General features: G+C 39.3%; 1 protein-coding gene across 2 annotated transcripts; it reads right to left on the bottom strand.

Annotated features, from left to right (window-relative positions):
- Positions 1-846: 846 nt before the first annotated feature.
- FBXO28 (F-box protein 28) lies at positions 847-15114 on the bottom strand. Of its 2 annotated transcripts, XM_067292912.1 has the most exons (7): positions 14897-14968; positions 13213-14540; positions 12101-12307; positions 8194-8303; positions 7078-7216; positions 4378-4573; positions 847-2577 (listed from the first exon to the last, which is right to left on the bottom strand). In XM_067292912.1, the coding sequence occupies exons 3-7, from the start codon at positions 12113-12115 to the stop codon at positions 2183-2185; spliced, it is 855 nt and encodes a 284-aa protein (XP_067149013.1). In that variant the 5' UTR covers positions 12116-12307; positions 13213-14540; positions 14897-14968; the 3' UTR covers positions 847-2182. The 2 variants fall into 2 exon arrangements, with proteins under 2 accessions (XP_067149013.1, XP_067149012.1); XM_067292911.1 differs by lacking the exons at positions 12101-12307; positions 13213-14540 and having other exon boundaries at positions 14897-15114.
- Positions 15115-20514: the final 5400 nt, after the last annotated feature.

Genomic DNA, 20514 nt, shown 5'->3' with positions numbered 1-20514 from the left:
GTATACTGGGGAGGGGGAAATTTGTTTGCATCTTCTAGAAATTAATAAAGAAACTGAAGTGAAAGATTTTAGAGATGTATGAATAAACTGTTTTAAAAAATGCACTTCACAGGTTTTTACTTGTGTAGAAGTATTTAACCACAAATATCTGGTAAAGTAATAAGCCCATTAAATGAATTTGTACTGTGTATTGTTTGGTACAAGTGAATTACAGCTATCATGCTGACCCTTAGAACCATTCAAAATTATTTTTTAAAAGATGAAGGCACATGCAAGTATTTTTAACCGAACAGTTGATAACTATATTCAGGAGGTCTGCAACAGTAAAAGATTTATGAGCTATGGAAGACCAATAACAGTATATGGTCCTTTAGCAGTTTAACTTTTCCCCCAGATAACCTTTAATCATTTGCTTGATGCCTTGCTTAAAAAGAAACATACCTTTTTAAAAGCCTCAAACTAACATACAAGTTTATTTCAAAATTAAATGTCTGCCAAAAATTAGACATTTGCAATGATATTTTGCAATGTTGTTTCTGATATGAACTAATATGTTTCAGAAGTAAAACTTGAAGCTTAAGTTTCAGGAAAAATGTCATTTCTCCTATGATTCTAAGAACATTTGACCAGCTAACTCCTGATTTGTTTGGTGACAAATACAACCAGTATGTTATGCTGACAGCTATACAAAACATGAGAAATTTGCGCTTTAACCCACTGTAATATTATCAATATTTTAAACAGCTACAGCTGCAGCATTTGCATGTTTAGTGCCACACCAAGTTGAATTCAGTACCACCTAAACCCAAAGCAGCAGCTTAAAAAAAGAAAACATAAGTCAAATGATAAAGCTACATAGTTTAGTACATTAAAACAAAAACAAGGACAATGGTATTTGTATAAGGTTCCAAAAATATACAGACGGGGGAAAAAAATCACTGTACACAACTCTGAGGTTGTTAAAGTGACCAGAGAGACTGAACAGTGCAAGACATGCTTTTCCAGTTACAAGCTCAAAACAGAAGTGCAAAAGAAATTAAAGCTTTGTCTGATGTGATTTACCTTTTAGGATAAGGAAAGCTAGAATATTGTCATCAGTATTACAGAGAAATCTCCACACATCCCCCCCCTCCCTCCCCCCAACACATACACACAAAATAGTTTAAGTTTTTCCATAATACAGCGTTTCATTCAAATGGTGCCCCACTGAGCTTGGTTCCTGTAGGGACAGCTTGTCTAATACTTACTGACGTTGGCCTATGAATCAAAGTGACTCACAGGCAGCTTCTCAATTCTCAAGCTTTGGCTAACAGTACCTGCGATTTACAGGCAGTGAAAGTGGTGGATAGCCGGGCTCCAAACTCTCCTGCAACTAGCCTCGTAAGACCACCTCCTCGTAAGAAAGCAGTTGTGCTGAAAGCAGGTGCTAAGTTATGGCTGAGGAACAAAGATTTGCTTTATAGGTCTCTACTCTCTTCCAGAGTTAAGAACGACTTCAGGCAAGTGCTTTTAGCAGGCTAAGCAGTACATGCACCTATCCATGCAAATGTAGAATATGGCTCCCAAGACCTAGAACTAGGGTGTGTGCATGTAAAGACTGGACAGAAGGCCCTTCCTTGTAAGTTTACAAAAATATATAGCCAATACCATAGCTTAAGAAGTCAGTTTTACTCATTACATAGATCCCAAAAAAGTATTAACTACTTTTCAGACATTCCAGACAAGGTCACTTGTAACAAAAAAGGTCAAGTTCTCTAAAACAAGATTTAAAAAGTGGGTCTTTTCTTCAAGTGAACAGGACATCTGTTTGTAAGCTTAACTTTCTAGTCAGTTAAGACTGGATTTATTTAAGATTTTATGTGAATATATGCATAAACACAAATAAGTTTACTTTAAACACATCTGCACAGAAAAAAAGATTAACCCTTCAAAACATGATAGAGCAGGTCAGGTTAGTACGTATCTATTGCAAATCTTAAAGATCCTGTGAATTAGGCCCACCCAGACAGAAAGCAGGGGAAAAGTCTCAATGAAAGAAAATTACTGTTCAAGTCTAAGTGGTATTTTGAAGAGCCAGCAGCCTAAGTGACACCATGAAACTAGTCACAGTATCCAAACAAGCAGGGATCTGCTTGGGCTACTAAAGCAGTGTATCCTCCTGAAGGCGTCATTTACTCCCAAGTTATTTTCTGTTTCGAAGGCGTTTAGATTTCCTAGGACAGTCTACGGATTCAGCTGCCTTCCTCCGTTTTCTAGGAGATTCTTCATTTGAGCCAGAACCTGAGGAATTTCCTACTGCGCTCTCCATCACCTCTCGCAGTTTGCGTTCAAGCTCAGCCAATCGGGCATTCTGTTCACCTATGATTTGGGTTTGCTCTAGCAGTTTCTGATCTTGGTCTTGGAGTTGTTTCTGTTGTTCTTGCACTTTGGTGCGAAGCTCTGAGATTTCCCGCCTTAGCATCGTCACACCCGCACCGTTTGTTTTCACTTGCTGCTGGAGTTTGGTGACTTCCTGCCTCGAAGGGTTTTGCTTGGAGAACAGCTGCATTGTTGTTAGTGCTGCAGAAGGCCCTGGAACTTCAGAGAAAACAGTGATTTATTCTCTATATCTTTAAGACAGAAGTAGCAATTATGTCCCAGTTTTCATATCTTGCTTCCCCTACTCCCCAAACACGAATCTGAACACCGGCTGCAAGTTATGTGAACATGTAAACAGAGTGATAGTTATTTAAGCGTATAACAAGAGCATGTGGTATTTCAGGGCACAACTAGTTTAACTGAAAATACTTAGATTTTCAGTAGACTGGAAAACAGCTCATCATTCATTTTCTGCATATAAGCCCTCTTTTGCTGTATCAAAAGTTATGTGGAGAGATTATATTGTCAGCCAGACTTAATGTCACAGCTAAGTCAAAAAACTCCAACACGGCTATAAATAAGACATATTACAGAACATATAAATATAATTTAATACATTTCAATATACATTTCAATATAACAGTACAATTCTGCTGTCATAGTTGTACACAGGTGAAACTGAAATTTTGTGTTTTGGGGCTTGACAAGATATTTCAGTTTAACTTATTGTTTAGAAAGAAGAGATTTGTTTTCCCTGATCTTTTGCACACAGTCTGTTGCTCTACTTCTTGGGTCCTAAAACCATACCGGAGTTTGAGCTTAGGAATGTTGTTTTCGATAAAGCTCCTACAAATCAATGAGACTAATAGCTACTATATAATTTCACTCACTTTTTCTATCATAAGTTTCACTCTTCCAGGATGTAGTGCAAGTAAGATGCAACTTTTAAGCACTATGAAGAAAGAATAGTCTAGAACAGTCTTGAACAATCACTCTTCTCCCTTTTTTCCTTTAAGATACCAGCATAGTTACAGCTATCTGACACTAAAGAGTCGCTGTTAGATAGGTATGTTCTTCCCTCAACACATGATAAGTATTTTTATGCCATATAAAGTCTTGGGCTTGAAAAGTTGATTGACATCAACTATGGTTTTGGGCAACACTTCCTCACCTGAGAGACTCAGTGGAACTGAGGTATAATTAAGAGGCTATACTTGAGAAGTAATACATACACTTACAGCTAAAAGGATGGACAGGACATAGCAGAAACATCAAGCAGCTCCTACTGTTAGACCTACCATTTTTGCTTAAGTTGTAACTTTTTGTATGTTTGTTTGTGAAGTTATCCTTGCGGAGAGCTTATTTCACGATCTAAGGTTCTCCAACAGTGTGTGGAAAGAAGTTTTGTAGAGGGAAAACACTACAGTTCTACTAACCTTTTGCTTTGGCCATTAGATATGAGGCAACCACCCCAGACTTCGGTTCACATAAATTATGGAAACTGACAGGTTATACAAAGAACCAATTTATTGGTTTACTTGTAGACTGTTATTTTAACTGCTTTTTTCATATTACCCACAAGTATTTTGCTTGTTAGTGCATACATTAGGGCCCCAGGAAAGTAAAATAGCACATCCAAGTATGTTCTAGCTCTCTGTGCACTACAACAGCTTAGGCTGACTGTACTAAAAATAAGTCATCTTGAGTTGTCATCTCACGTGCCAAATTTCAACCAAGTGCAATGATAAAGTCTCATTCATTGGTGGCACAAAAGCGTTTGTTTAATGAATACACACTTTGCATAATTATAACATACATTCAAGTGACCATTCTTTGGGTAGTACAAAGCCTCCTTAAATTTCAAGGCAAACAAATTTCATTTAACATTCTTAAGAAACAAGTATCATCGATATGTATGCAATGAAGCTCATGTTTAAAGGAGGGAGCTTTAAAAAGATGTGCTATGAGTTTTTAAAGAAAAAAAATAAATAAAACTTAACTATATGGTGGAATTAATACCTGGGGCAGCTCCTATGAGACGTCCTGATACATCTGACCCAGGCAGCTTTCTTTTCAGTATTGGAACAATCTTCTCATCAAAATATTCCATAGCCATGGAAGAAATGTCCCTTAGTTCTTGAAGAACTTCATGGGCTCTCTGAGGAGCTCTTGTAGAGTTTACATACCTTAGCACACGATAAATTTCATCGATTACCTAAAATATTTAATAAACATTAGGATTTTCTGATAAAGGGAAGACAAGATTATTTCAGATCACTCCAGAAGCTATAGCGTTGGTGTACTTAGGGGCTTTTACTACATAAGTATTACTCTTGCATATCACTCTGTACTTTAGTTTTATATCAGCTATTTGAAACGAAATGCTGTATTTTGTAGAGGCAGAAATGAAGTTTTTCGTATATTAGAGAAAACATTCACTTGATATATCACAGCGATTCTCTTCAAACTCATGAACTACTGCTCATTGTGTGAGATATTAATTAGGAACATTTGTTTTACTACATCCATACTTGAATTCTGTATTATATAATCTGTATGCAGTAGAGTATACACATTTCTTTTTGGAGAACCTGAAGCAAGATCCTGGAAGCCACACTAACCACATCTGCAGAGCAGTCATTCCCCAGCCAATCATGAGGCATATGTAACATGTGAACAGAATAGCAAGAATTATCGTGCCACTCTGAAGAGCTGCAAATATATTACTTGAGTTCACTTGCATACACCTAAGATACTGCAAATCCAGATTAGGTCCAAAATATATTAATTATGAAATATTAATCCACAATTGGCAGAGAATATAAGCACCATCTTAACAGGCTTCAAAAACAAGCCCTTTGTTCAGGAGAGATACAGAGCCTTGCTAATTATGAATTATAGTCTGAACAGGTCAAAATAGGAGTGCTGGTCTCTTAATATAGAAACTACTGACATGATTAGTTCTTTTGTACAGGATTAAGAATGGCTGAAGAGTCTACTGAAAAATAAAGACCTCAAGACCTAAGAATCATAGGTAAGACAACACAATTGCATTTTGTGTTTTAATAAAGGAAGCTTAGATTAAAAGTTGCAAGAGCTAGACTGATGACCAAAGTGTCTCATCACCCAGCAAGCATACAAAAGCGTACAGCAAGCAAGTACAAAAGTCTTCTCTAATCTTTTCCATGTTATAGCCTCTTAAAAATGACATCCTCAAAGCATTTTCCTGCTATGATCAACATAAAATCTTGCAGCAGCATTCTGTTATTGACCAGGAACCCTTACACAGTACGCTGAAACTCAAATCAGGATTCATATATTCTAACATGAATTCAGGTCCTGAAATTTCTGTAGCAGCTTCATTCAAATGAAGGTTTACTGAGGGGAGCAGGGCAGGTGGGGGAAACCATACACTGTAAGTAAACACAATGTCTGAAATTTGCTTGACCAGAAAGTTGTGAACTGATGACTGTGCTGAGAGCAGCAGTGCTACCGAACTAGTATACTAAATGAAGAAGAAAATAAAATCTTTTTAGCTGTTATATCTGAATACAAACAAGATCCTTATGACCCAGTTCCCACAAGGAAAATGGCTGGCAAGCTCACTTGCCCAATTCCTGCACACCCAAGGTCTAGCTTGACTACTGCCTATCCCTCCACTCCTGAAAAAAGCAATTAAGGCAACATTTCTTTTAAGAACTCCATCAGCATGCTAGTATCAAGAACTTCTGGAATGGTGTAAATATCAAGTCAAAAGAGAATACAGAAATTGTTACTCTTAATCTTACATTTCATGCTCACAGCCTATCCCTACTATACTGAAGGGAGAAATGTCTGCCATTCATCTGAATCCAACAGCTATCTTCTCAGTTCATCTCAGTGGCAATTCAGTTATATGCCCATGGAAAATTAATATCCACTTATCCAAACCTCATATGAAAAGAGATCAATGAATAGAGCATTAGGCTAATATTCACAGACTTGATTCAAACCTGAGCTCTACCAGTCTTCCTCAGATCATGACTGTGTCAATTCCCGTGTACACCTCTGTTTTCACAGCTTATAAAACTCTGATAGCTCTGACATACATCTCACTTAGATAATTTATATTTTATGTTGGCATAGTATTCTGAAATACCTCCAGTTGTTCAGTAGTAATAATATTAGCAAAGCTTATCTGTTTAAAACTAAGTTCATGTAGTGTACAAAAATACACCATTCATTTTAATACTAAACAGTATTTCCACATACTAAATATCTTAATTCAATTAATCTAACTCAGACCCCTAAGAAAGGTGCTTAAAGTCTTCCTGATGGTCTGAATCCTTAGTGTTGTACGTAGTCTGAACTACTACATCTTCCGATGACCTGGCCTCCAGTTGTTTTGTATAATTACAATTCAGACTTAAAACCTACGCATCCTCTATGCTTCTTGTAAAAGGATGTATATTCTGCAAGTCAAACATCAAAATTAAGAGATTTTAAGGGGAAACAGAAATCAAGTTAAGGAACTGATATTTAGATATAGTCTGGTTCATTCATTTCATACTGCCTTTTATAGCAGAGTTTTGGCTTGTGTGTTTGTAAGTATCCAAAACACAGTTCCAGATTATACGTACATTTTTTAGCCAGGACAAATTTACTTGAAGTTACGCTTTTTTTTTTTTTTTTTTTTTAAACACAGAGATATACATTTGCATAATACAGTTTACATTTTACCTTTCCAGGTATGAAGCAACAGAGATTGGAATCCACATACTTCATGAAAGTCATATTTAACAGAGAGAGTCTTGTTTCTACAGCAGCAAGGATGTCTGCATGACGAGCTAATGAATGATTTCTTCTTTCTGACTCCCGTCTAGGAGACAGACCATTAAGTGACACCGATTTAACAATCAGTCAACAAAATAGAACTGCAACAATCGCTCAATTTCATTCTTAAAAACCTTTTGAGGTTTGAAAATGTAACCACTTAAATTAGCTCTGTCTTTATGGAAAAGCTGATAAAGATAAGAACCAGACAGTAACAGCGTAGTATACTTTCTTAGACAACATTTGTTCCCTAAATAATTACTACAAGTTTTATGTGATCCATATACTCTGTATGTAATTTAGGACACTATTCATAAACAAGCTTTTAGTACTAACTAGCAGTAGACACTGAGTCAGTATAAATATTTTATGGCCCCATATTCCTACAGTTAGTACTTCAACACAATTGACACAAATTAAATATATTACTGCTTGCTACTAACTTTAAGTTGAGATATAAACATTTCTGACAAAAGATCTCAACATTAGTAGCATTTAGTTTCTTTACCCTGAGAAATCTGATGGGACAGCAGGAGATGCACTTATTCACTGAAAGGGGGAGAAAAGACATTGCTTTAGAATGAACCTTTAGTTCCCCGTAATGCTCACTTGTCAGACCCCCTCCTCTTCCCCAGTTTAATCGTTGGCACTGAAGCATCTTGCTATTTTAAGCAGAGTTATAGGTACGTCATCAATGAAGGCAGTCTGTCTTGAAAAGGAATGGCATTTACCCATTCCAGAACAGCTGAGTAATACAGGACCTTTCTTTTCTCTGTTTAAAATACCAGAGACACTTTCCAAAATTCCAGCTCCCGGTGTACTAAAATTACATTCATCCACACCATTATTTTGTAACTAGATCTTAGGTTTAGGTGCTTTTGGAAAACAAAAGAAATTAAAACAAATATGATTCAAATTTTCAGGATATATAAGCTATATAGGCAGCAAGAGATTCCTTTTTAGTATTATGCTTAAAATAAGCTAACTGCTTTAGGTTTAACTACAGTTTTAATTGGTACATACCTTGGAAGCTGAGCTTTAACTTGCTTTTGACACAAGTTGTGGTATCTTTCCACTTTCAGAAATCCCTGATTTAACATTCGCTGGCAAACCAAGTCCATTCGCTTACAAACCTGTATTTAAGTAAAAAGAATAAATTAAGTCTCAAATAAGGCCAAAAGTCACTTTTACTGTTATCTCAACCATACATGCTGAGTAGTACAAGATTCTCTTAGCTATCAGTTTTTCCTCCTTTTCGAGAAGCAGAAATTGCAGTTCAGCATAACACATCGCCATCTCTAACAGTGATCAGGAAATCCCCCAAAGAAACAGCTATGTTCCGTGAAGCTCATAAACTAATCTCCTGACACTGCCTAAGACAATAGGCTGAATCCCACCCTTATGTAAGCAGATATAATTCCTCTCTGATTTTAATGGAAGTTGCAACAATCTGTGCCTGGGTTTGAGTGTGGCCTCCAGAGGGATTCTAGTAAAGTTAATATTTTGTAGTCTCAAAAATAAATCCTACAAACAAGAAATCACAGTGATTTTAGTTCAATATTTAGGGTTTATGTTTCTCAAGACAACAAGAATTAAAATTAAAAACTTACACAATAAAGTGCAAGGGAAATAAGATAACTTTTCTTATAAAAAGTCTTTTCTCCTCTAATGGATTCCTTTATTTGCTATGTTGGATACCAATAACCTCAATTTTTGCACAGCTTTAGGGAGAAAGGCTGTTAATAGCTGCAGAAGAAATAATAAGCTGATAAATTTAGACCTTTACAAAGTAACCAGTGACAAGACAAAGTCAATGTGTAAGAAAGGTTAAAGTACTTGCAATTAGTAGTTCTGAAGAGGCAAGAACTTAGTGAACCAACTCTGTCCTTTTTAATTATTGTTATTTTTTGTACAAGAGTATAGACTACTCCCGATGTGATCACACTTACGATGGATTCTTTACTTTTATTTTAAACAGACACTTCTTCCCCTCCATACACTACTCATTTCATAACTTTGAAGTCTACATAGTTCTATAGCTTGAGGAAGAAGATGCTGACCTTTCCTTGAAAAGTCTGCAATTATTTTCTCTTTCTATGGAAGTCACTGCTTGAAGATGATCTACTTTCTGTGAGTCTTTCTGCAGTCATAGCATAGCTTCTATGAGCAAGCAATAACCCTTTCAAACAGACCTGTCTTAACAGACGATTAAGTAATTGCTGTCAATCTGTCTGTTCCTTTGTAGTAGATCCTCCTTGTTAACATAAATGATCAAACATAAATGATCAGACGGGCTAGCTGCAGAATCTCAGCATGCTCCCCCCCTCTCTCCCCCATTCACTAGAATCAGTTAAATTATTTTCAGTGTAGAAAAAATAATGCTGGTCCTTCAGTTACAGGAAGGAAGAAATTGTCACATTTCTTCCAAGATATTAACTGCATTAGTGATGCCTAGATCTGATATGGCTTTTGAGTATAAAACTTAACAGCTTATTTCAGTTCTAATGATAACAAACCTCTAAACTAGGAACTGGTACCTGCACAAAGGCTATGGTTGACTATGCAATTATTCAGCACAAGAGAAAAACAAGCCTAGATACATTATTAAGGGCAAATACAGTAAAAATAAAAAGAGCAATTATAATTATGTTTATACTGACACCTGGTGGCAGAAAGTACCTTCCAGTGTGTTGAAGCCCTCCCACATCTGAGGCAGTAGGCCTCAATGGGTAAAATGAACTGCACTAGGTTTTTAAATATTAGATTTTCTAATCTCACTCATTTGGTTAAGCTTCTCAGCAACTGTTTGAGAGAAGTTAAGAATTATTTACACCAATTTCTGGACACTATTCATATTTGTGCCAATAATCAATCTAGAACCCAATGCTAAACAGACCACAAGTACCACCAGAAAACAAAAGTGCTTGCCTACAACGTATTTTACCAATCACCCCTTAATTCTCATCTGGTTCCTGATGACATCATTTAAAACCATATGGCACCTCAAGTTATAAGAACAATATACTTGTATTAGATTGCATAGTCAGCACTCATACACAGAGTAGCATCACCACACTTAAAAGCATTTATTATTAGTCCAAGACAGTTTCTGATTCTAGCTATTTCAATGGACCATAAGCAAGCCAAAAGTTTAAATTTATTCATGTTTATATTTGCCAGTTTTTGCGAATCTTTTCTTATTGTAGCCTAAAGCCAAGAGAGCCCAAGTTTCCTCAAATGTCAAGTCCAACCAGAAGACTCTGTTCAAATTCCTATGTTAAAGAGTTATTCCAGGACCACATGAAGAGTAGAACTAAAGTTGGTTATGATGGTGACTATACAGTATAACAGTTTCTAAAGAAGAACAGATTTTCCACTTCATTTGCAAATAGACTAAACTGGCACAATCTCATCGAGGATTACCAGCTTCCCTGTCCTCAAGCATGTGTTATTTCTCCCAAGCTTCACTAACAGATGACCGGTATCAAGACAGAAGGTAAAATATATTGAGGTATTTTGATTCAATACATATTCTTTTGCTTTGGTAGTCAGAGGCCACACAGAGACCGCATTTCATAATGCCTTTCTGGGGCGAGGTATAAGTAAGTGACAAAACGTTGATGACTTCAGCAAGAAGCCTTAAAATAGAAGTGCCTGTAAATCCAGATTTACTGAAACTGCGAGAAGATTAAAACTGTGCTGTCCAAAGGATATCAGTCTTTTTTCATGGTCTGGAGAAAAAAAAGTGCAAGTTTGCAGCAGAATTTAAGACACTTGTTACATGTGTCCAAATCCAAGACAAACTTCTCTTCAGAGAGTACATGGAGGCAGTTACGGATTATTTGTGTCTCATCATCCTTGCTGTGGTAAGAGCCTGAATGGAAGTGCATTTCCAGGCTCAGATATGTGAGTGAAAAGAAACTGGAGTATAAGGATTTCATTACTATCCCACTCTGAAAGCATCCAGCTCTCATCCTCTTGGCTAAGTGTATCTTTAAAGAGAATGTTAAAACAGCACAAGTTTGTTCTACTGTTTTAAGACAACTGGCAAAGGTTTGCAGCTGCATCATCACTACTGCAATCCATTAGATGGTATCCAAGCTCCAAATTGATGTTTAAAACAGAATCCTTGCCTAGAATCAGCATTACTCAGCATTTTCAAAGGTTGTGTCTCAGAATTAGGAGTGCCTCTTCCAGACACAGATGTCAGCATATTTAATAGAAAAAAGTTACATACTACTATTTATCAGTGGAATTTAAAGTGCTTTACAGAAAGCGGTTTCAACTCCATTTTACAGGCAGGGAGTCAGAGGCATAATTAAGTGAATTTGATGTAATATGAATAATGCATAATTAAGTGAAATGACTTGTTCCAGGACAATGGCAAAGCATGAATGAAAACGTAGAGTCATTCTCTTATCCACGATATAATGTTTCCTATAGAAGAGACTGAAAGACAATGTTTTTCTCTCAGACCTATAGTATTTTAAATAATCTTTTATTATGTGATTTTCTCAAATTATTTGTCCTTCTGCCTTCCAATAAATTAGTTAACTCAGAACTGCTGTACAGTCACTAAAACATAGTAAAAAATTCAGTGCCACTGTACAATCCTTAGAAAAAGCATAGTAAAAGAAGCTTTCGAAAGCTGGAAGGTGTGCTAGCTTCCTTATCAGCAAGCATACTAGTCTGTAGCTTGGCCAGAATGTTACAGATTCAGACATAATGACAAAATCTTTGGGGTTTTCAGATTTTTCTGTGTTTCTCTTAGGATAACATTTGGGAAGAAGTGAATGAAGCAAATATTTGAAAGGGCAGAGAGTCAAATGCTGCTGCTTTCCTCTCATTCACTTTATGCGAACAAAAGTTTGAGAACTCAAGATTTGCATTAAGGCATAATTTCAGACATGATTGCATTCTGAATACCTACTTGTTTAGTCTCCATTAGTTTAGATCTACTTCTCTGCTTAACCAGTCAGCTGCTTCATTTATGCTTTTAAATGCAGTAACATCAGGAATAGCAGAAGGCATTATGCCCAGTGAAGTATAGCGAGTGCTTCCTTGTGCAGGGAGGGGACCATGGTCTTGCCTTGCCTGGAGGCAATCATCAAAAGCAGGAAACGTTCTTTACTTCGTCCTTTAGCGACAGAAAAAGACTTACGGATCTTTAGCCTTAGATTATGCTCATTATGCTCTGTATAAACAATATAGGTTCCTATCTTTATTTTAATCTGAAAACTTGCTAGTGTTTTATGTCCTCCCACCTAGCCAACTCCTCTGTCTGTCTTCTTGCAAGCAGTCTAGCTTCAGTACTAGTTCAACACAAGGATTTCGTACAGACCAGTCAACTAGGGAGACCCAGAAAAAGATTAGGACATCCATTTCCTGCAATGTTGGGATTCAGAGAGTGCACTGAAAGTGATCGGTTTAGGCAAGCCAAATTTTGTGCCAATACATGATTAAGTTTTGTTTAGGTTGGTTGATGTCCTGGATCATCTCTTCCTTCCCCAAGACACTTTAATTCCTTAGAACGTGGCATTCCATGTGATGATAAGGCTGCTTTTGAGCACATTTTTAATAAGCGCATGAGACATAAGCAATTTAACTCCTGTCATTCAGTTAATTCGCTCCTGCAGTGCATCTTTAGCAGAATACTACTCAGTATCAGATATATTCATTCACCTTAAGTAGCTCAAGTCAATTTTCAAAAAGAAGAAGCATCTACTGACTGTGTGCAAGACAGATCTTAGTGCAGAAGTATACGAGTGTCTCCTAAGTCTAATGGTAGCCTTTAAAAATCTGAAAATGATGAACTTATACCTAAGCATTATTATTTTTAAATGCTACCTTAACTCCAGACACTGTTGACAGAGACTTAAATAAAACATCTAGTCTATTAATTCCTGTTTACAGCCTTCAGTGAAATGCCAAAAGAACATTTTTAGTTTTGAATGGCCACCTGAAAGACTCCACTGATCAAGTGCAAGCAGTTATGAGTTACACTTTTGACTAGATCAAATTAGAAAGGCTGTAGTTCCTTACATCAGCGCTGGCTAACAAAGGTGTCCTTTCTTCTCAGAAGTTGTTTCATAATGCCTTCTGATATGTAAAGGTAAGTAAGAAATTTGATGGAGATTAAGCTTCTTGGTTGTCACTGAATAAGAAATTAGAAATGTGAGAAGACCAATTGTACAGTTTTCTTCATTTTGCATCCAGTATTGTTCCATGTGTGTCTAAGTCTGTATTTATCCAGTCTGGTTTTGCTTGTTTCTGAAACTTCTGAAAGTGGCGGTCTTTTTCCAGAAAGTTAACTCAGATGTGCTACAAGAGAGAGGTGTTTCTCTTTTTAAGGGGTATGCAGAGTTAAACAGCTCTTTTAATGATTAAAACCACCATCTTTCCTATTCTGAATTTCATTGCTGTCAAAGCATTGCTTACAAACATAGACTTAGCTTTACAAAAAGAAAAAGCAAACAAAAACCCCAAGAAACCCAATGGCCAACTAGCAATAGTTTCCACAGGTATTACCATTTATAAAATGCAACAGGAAAGTTGCAGCAAAGAAGGGTAGTGTCTAGTGTTGTAATGTAGACCATACAACACTAAGCATATCTAAACAGTACATGTACTTTTCTTTCCCCTCATTCAGCCTGTAAATCCTCGAAGTGGAGGCTGCAGTCTGAAAAGGCAGTACTATTTTTTCCCCCCAGCAGATCTACTACCTACTCTCACAGAGAAAGCAAAGAAAATCCCCATCTTTTGAGATCGGTTGATTGGCAGCATGCTAGAATTTGAGTATCAGCGTGCTTGGTGCAGTATGAATAAGAACAGGGTTTCTGACTGAAGAGCTTTCAATTTAAAAAGTTAGTGTCAGGATGCTACACTTCAGGTTGCTGATCCAGGACACATGTAGCATGCAGAAATATGCTTGTAATATTAGCCCATTTAGACTAATCTATGTTCTTAAAATAGAAACAGCATAGTGCACGCAAATTTATTGGAGGTTACATAAGCCTTGTATTAATTCCCTCACTACTATTCCATTTGTGACCTCATAAAAAATTCAGCAAGAGAACAGTTTATCATATTATGTCACAGTTTACATGAGGCTCCTTATGCAGGCAGGCAGAGATTGATATACACTGATCTCCTTAGCGACATCTCTGACACCTGAGCTTTTCTGACATTATAAAGTTTGTAGGTAGAGGTAATATCTTTTATTAGATCTACGAGCATGACTGGAAGAAGCAGGCAGCCTTTCAGGCAGACAAGGGCTTTCTTAAGTCTTCTTTTTTGCCCCACATTTATTTCTAGATAGGGTACGGTCCTTGGAGCAGCAGTCTCATCTCCTACACTTGTAGGCTTAAGCTCTATAAGTAAAAATAAATACATACATGAGACACAATACACTAGTCCCCCAGGATAAGCAGCCACTGGGAGAAATAAGTCTTCAGCAACCATATGATTTTTATAAGGCGTGAAGGGAATGAGAGGCCTAAGAGACGGCAAAAATCCATTAGGAACAAGCACAGAGACATACCCGCACACCCCCCTCCGCGTCTCGGCGCTGGAGGGCGGGGTGGCAGGCGGCAGAAAGGGCCCCTCGGCCCCTTCCCCGGCGGGGGCGGCCGACACCTTCCCGCGCCACCGGGGGCCGCTCCCGCCCCGAGGCCGGCGGGCTCCCCCCGGCGGCGCCCCGCGCCCGCCTCCCTTCCCCGGCCCCTACCAGGCGGAGCTGGCTCGTCTCGTCGTAGGACAGGAAGCCGAGGATGCTCTCGATCGCCACGATGGGCAGCCCCACGAGCGTGTTGCTCTGAGGCGGCTGCTCCAAGGGCGCCGGGGCCCCCTGGGGCTGCGGGACCGGGGGCGGGGAGAGCCGCGCCGAGCCCATGGTGCCGCCTTCCCCCTCCGACAGGAGCCGCTCCTCCGCCGCCGCCATCTTGGGGTCTGTCCTTCCTCCGCTCGGGGAGGGGAGCGAGACTTCCTGTGACAACACTTCCGCCCCTTGTGAGCCAGGCGGGGCGGGGCGGGGCGCGAGGCCACGCCCCCGACGCGCCCCTGGGGGGCGGCAGAGCGCGGGGGCGGGGCCGCGCCGAGGCCGTTGGCCGTCGGCCGTTGGCCTTTGGGCTTGGCGGAGGGGAGGGGTCGCTCGGGGCGCCTCGTCCCCAAAAGGGGGTACGCGGGGCTAAAACACAGGGGGGAGTGGAGGGGGCTCGACGGTTGCCCCGAGCGGTGGGGAACACGCACAAAATAGCAGAATTAAAGCTATGAAACTGGGGGACTCGTTGTTGCCAAATGTGCTGGCGGGTAAACGTGAAAGTAGGTTTTAAAAGGACGGCTGGCCTGATAACGGGGTCCGGGTGTGCCAGCGACACCAGGAGCTCCCGAAATGGGTTGCTGGACGAGAGGATGCCTCAAGGGAAACACCACTGCGCGTCCGGCGCGGCCCTTACACCCGTGCCATAAGCAACCGCCACAGGCCGTGCTTGGGAACGGGACACTGAGTTCAATAAACCTGTAGCCTGAACCCACCTAACTGTTGTTATTGTGCGTTAGTCCTGCACTGGCCGTCGTAAAGCTACACATTTGGTGTTTCTTACTCTGTGGAAGGAGAAGCAAGAGTAGGGCCATCAGAGGATGCTGTAGGAATTGTGCGCAAAGCACCTCTGAAAATTTAATAGCTGCCGAGAGGTCCAGTCACTTTTGTTCGAGGACTCAAAAGAGCTCCCTCAGCTCCACAGGAATAGCGGCGGTGGCGCAGAAACGGCTGCAGCCAAGGCAGGTGAGGCTGAATTTCAGTGAGCATAGGGAAGAATGCCTCTGTAACCCTAAAGTGAAGTGCAGCTGCATTATTCTTAAAAATTGAATCGAGGTCTTTATTGTGCGTACAATTTTTGAGAGGGTAAACACCCCCCTTTCATTTCCAACCTAAATCTCCCTGGATGGGACGCTCTGTGGGTGAGGCTTGCGTGTGATGAGCTTGCTGTGCTCTGGCTGTGCGCAGGCCCTGGGATCAGCCATTGGGGATCAGAGCCTGCTGGCAAAAACCAGGGCCTGCCGCCCTGCTAGCTGGGACATTATTGAGGAAGCAAAAGGCCTAGAATGAAAGAAATTCTGCTCTTTTATTTGCCTTTAACCCTGTAAATTAAGTTTCCTGGATATCACTGCTGTATCTGGAGTAGCAAAGGGACGGGGTGAGACCTCGAGCTGTTTCTAGAACATTCCCCATTGCCTCTGTGTGCGGTCATGGACTCTGACATCGTTGTTTCATTTTAATGCCATTTTAATCTGGCAGAATTTGGTACAGCTGTTGAAAAGTATGGTGCCAGTCTCCTTTTGTCCTCCGCCGCATGTTTTTACTTCTGCGTTTGTGTCAGTGGTGTTGAGTGCGCGTGTTTGATGAGGGAACTGATGCTGCTGAAAACTGACTGCCCAAAGAAAATTCCTACGTGAATGCTAGAAGTGACAGGAGCAAAGGTGTGGGGAAAAGCAGTAACAGGGTTGGGGAGGAGAATGGGACCTCGTGTTGCACCACCGGCACTGGGGTAGTCTGCCTTTAAATTCTTGTAGGAATAAAGCATTGGCTGCCTGCAGATTCCCTGGAGATTTTTTCAGCTAGGCTGCTACTTTTTGAAGGTTTATCTCAACATGGTGTAACTCCCCCCTTTCCCCGAAAGCCTACCTGGAACCTCTCTCTCAACATGTTTGCAACTGGGAAAGAATTTACTTGGGAGTAGGAAAAAAGCAAGGGTAAGCCTTCAAGTGTGTCACCCTAATGGCACTCCAAAAATGTGGACTGAAATTAATATTTCCTTTTTGGGAGGAGAACACTGTGTGCCTTGTATGGATTTGGAAGTGTTTTGCTCCCCCTCCACCTCATTAATGCTGCTGTAAAATGATCTGGCTGTCTTAGAACAAGGGTTTTTTTCCTGTTTGCTTTCAGGATCTGATTGCCTTCCACATGCATTCTCAGCAGTTTAAAACACACTTATGAGAATTCTTCATAAATTTATGGCTTGGCACACAAAGTTTGGCCTGACAGTCCATTAATGCTTTAAAAGCAAGTGTTTCTTTTCCTCCTTCTTAAGCATGTATAATTTAAAATAGCTTGGAGAATGCTTTTTTGTTCTAGCATGTAATTCAAGGCATTTGAGTTGTTAAGAGACAGGTTCATAGTTAATATAAAAACTATATGTTATTAATACTTAACAAGTATATTAATATTAATAAGATGCATATTATATATTTTCTATTAGTAGTTGTAACACATGTATAGCTTTTTAGTTAATAAATCTGTTTTAGTAAGTAAGCTAATTCTATGAACTTCCAGGTTCTGATTCACATTGTTGTACAGTTTATCTTATGTCATTTTGGGGGCATTTATATTAATCTAGCTTGTATTAATTAGCAAAAACACACATCACGCTTACGTGCACAGAATCCCGATGATAGATCTGCTTGTGGCTTTTCAGTTGCTATTAGGGATAGTGAGAAGCCAGATAACTTAATAATAGCTCCTGAAAGGGATGATACAAAGTTATTTAGATTCTATTGTGTGTCAAGTAACATACAAAATCTATAGTCAATAATTACAGCTAATGCAGGATATGTAACTTTGTTTGCATTATTTGGGTTACGACTCATTTAGATTTCTGCAGTGCTTTTAAGATTAAAAAAATAATGAAATAGTCTTAGTTCTAATTATACCATGTCATAATGATAAGTATGTTTGGACTGAATATTTGGAGAACGTTTCAGTGACTTCCAAGAAAGATGTTAGAGGAAATGCATTATTTTGCCCCTTTAAAACAAAAGCTCTCATAATCTTATTTATTGGGGGGGGGGGGGAGAGGGAGGGGAGAAACTCTGATGCCCCTGTACTTTGGACTAGGAATACGAGATTTGGAAGGAAGGCCCCATGGGCCAAGGATGTGTGTTTTGCTTTCTTTGTAATATGCAAAATTTTGTGGGGTCACACACCTTTGTAAAATCTCAGTAACTGTCTTAAAATTGGTCAGTGAAATTCTTAAATGTGTCTGTACTGAACAGATTGAGCCTCTCACAGCTGCTACATGCTTGTAAGACCATATGTATGTCATGCTCCCGAACCGATTGAGTATGGTCCATTCAGGACAGCAGGGGCTGTGTGAAATTTTACTGAGAGTAAGGAGAATATTTCCTGTGTACTTGTTGTTGTGGCAACCAATGCCAAGAAGGCATGATGAAGAGGAAGGAGTTTAGCTCAAATACAAAGAAAGCTGTAAACATCAAATGTAAGGATGGAGAAGAAATTGAGTGAAGAGGAGAAAGTGAGAAGCAGGAGCTAAGAAGTGGAAGTCTGGCAAGATGGGACTAAAGGGAGATCTAGCGGCAGAAGTTGGAGATGAAGGAAGGTGTGTAGCTAGGTCAAGAACTGTGATGTTAATGAGGAATAGAGGAGCAAAGAGGAGTAATGTGCTCAAAAACTGAGGATAAGAGCAGAAGTTGGGTGGGAGGAGAACAGATTTGTTTTATTAACTTAGTTTAAGCAACAGAAAAACAAAAAAGAACCCACAAGGCAGGTTTTCTTATCTGGGGTGGTGACAGTTTGCTCACTTCATGAATCTGAAGTTTTTTTTAACAGGTGCTGAATTTGAAAGAGGACCTATATATTGGAACAGCCATATTTTTGTGCAAGCTGGTGGACACTGAGGCCAAGTAAAGTCTAAGGTGAAAATCTAATGCAGAAGTTTGGTGCCAGGCCAGATCCAGACAAAACACGGGGCCTGATTTTGTTTATAACAGAGAGCAGTGGCATCTGGGGATACCCAGGGACAGTGACTTTTGAGCCTGAAGAGAAGGAAGAGACCTATAAGCAAGCTGTGGAAGATCAAACAGACAAGAGTTTGTATTCTGGCCTGTTTGGATCTCCCACAGCTTGCATATAGGTCTTATAGGTCTTGCATATATAGGCATAACACAAGAACTGAAAAAAATAGCTGTATTAAAATTTCCTTTCAAAATGTTCTTAACAAACATAAGCAGGAGTGTAAATTTCCAGATTCATGTTTTGCAACTAAGACTGATGGTGCTTTTGATTTTTTGGTGCTTTTTGTTACTTGCTGTAACAAGTGCCTTAAAACAGTATTTATTGTCACGTGGAGTCATAGCTTCAGATATGAATGTAAGCCCGGTTTAATTAAATCAATATAAATATTTAAATGGGTCCTTTGTAGTTTAATCAGTTTGGGGCCCAGTAGTGCTGTGTGTTGTATTAAAAAGCTGATTGAGATACCACCTCTAAAATACACATCTACCTCTAAATTTATTCGTAATACTGTACTATATGGTATTTGATAGTAATAATAAGATTGAAATCTTATTATCAAGATAGATCTTACTATCAAGATAATAAAAATAAGATGGAATAATAAGATCAAGAGGGACAAGAGTATGAGTCTCACTTGCAAATGAGAGGTAATGGCAAAAGGAGGACAGGTAAAAGACGGTGAAAGAAAATACGTTCTCTGTAACTTTTCTCAGCTAAAACTGTGGGGACCAGAATGATCTTGACTAGTTGCTGTAGACTAGGCATGTTGCACAGTCAGGCGTTTGTTCAATATGGTTTTCTGTTATAAGTTTTAAAAAAAGATTTAACTGAAAGTGCATTCAACCCCAAAAGAAAGTCAGGGTTTGTAGAGCTGTAACATATTTATTCAGCAAACTGATGTATTTAGAGGAGAAAAAAACCAAGGTTTCAGACAAACAATCTGTCTTTTCTTGGGGTCAGAATACCTTCCTCAAAAGAGAATTGCAGGATTAAGCACTGGATAGCACGCTGTCTTTATCAGGTTACATATCCTCACACAACTGTACTCAGAAAGGAAGCTCAGTAAAAAAGCCTGTATAAACAGACAGGAGGTTTTAATTAATTACGTGACTTTTGCAACTTTTCTGTATTTTTTTTCTTGTAGGATGCTGGCAAGCCCTGGGATAAGGAATCAGTTTCCAGCATTAGGGGCTCAGTTTTGCTGTCAGTTGCCTTGATGTAAGTTCCAAGGAATTCCTTTGACTTTAGCATATAACATTACATTTACACTCTGATAAAGAGAATTTGGTGAAGACATCAGTAATGTCTCTTGTGCTCATCAGTTCGGCTCAGTGAGACATGAGCTAACTCAACGGGCATGACAGACTGCACCAATAATGTTGGTGTATAAGGAAAAGAAGGCTCCCAAAATGTGTGTTGCCCCTTGAAGGCCGTGCTCCCATGCCTGTTAGGGTTAGCTAAAGCAGAGGCACAGGACTAGACTACAGGTATGTGTTAGGACGTGCAAAGAGAATGTGTAAATTGCCCGGGAGAAT

The sequence above is a fragment of the Apteryx mantelli genome, chromosome 3, assembly GCF_036417845.1.
Source record: "Apteryx mantelli isolate bAptMan1 chromosome 3, bAptMan1.hap1, whole genome shotgun sequence".
Taxonomy (NCBI): Eukaryota; Metazoa; Chordata; class Aves; order Apterygiformes; family Apterygidae; genus Apteryx; species Apteryx mantelli.
This window is presented reverse-complemented; position numbering and strand designations above follow the sequence as displayed.

Bases quoted from the DNA above. Each gene is read 5' to 3' on its own strand.
- FBXO28 (XM_067292911.1), bottom strand. From the start codon at position 15,109: ATGGCGGCGGCGGAGGAGCGGCTCCTGTCGGAGGGGGAAGGCGGCACC. The intron at 8,304-14,896 runs GTAGGGGCCGGG...ACTTAAATACAG, and splicing joins AGACGAGCCAGCTCCGCCTG to GTTTGTAAGCGAATGGACTT. The intron at 2,578-4,377 runs GTATTAATTCCA...TTTTCTCTGAAG, and splicing joins TCTCATAGGAGCTGCCCCAG to TTCCAGGGCCTTCTGCAGCA.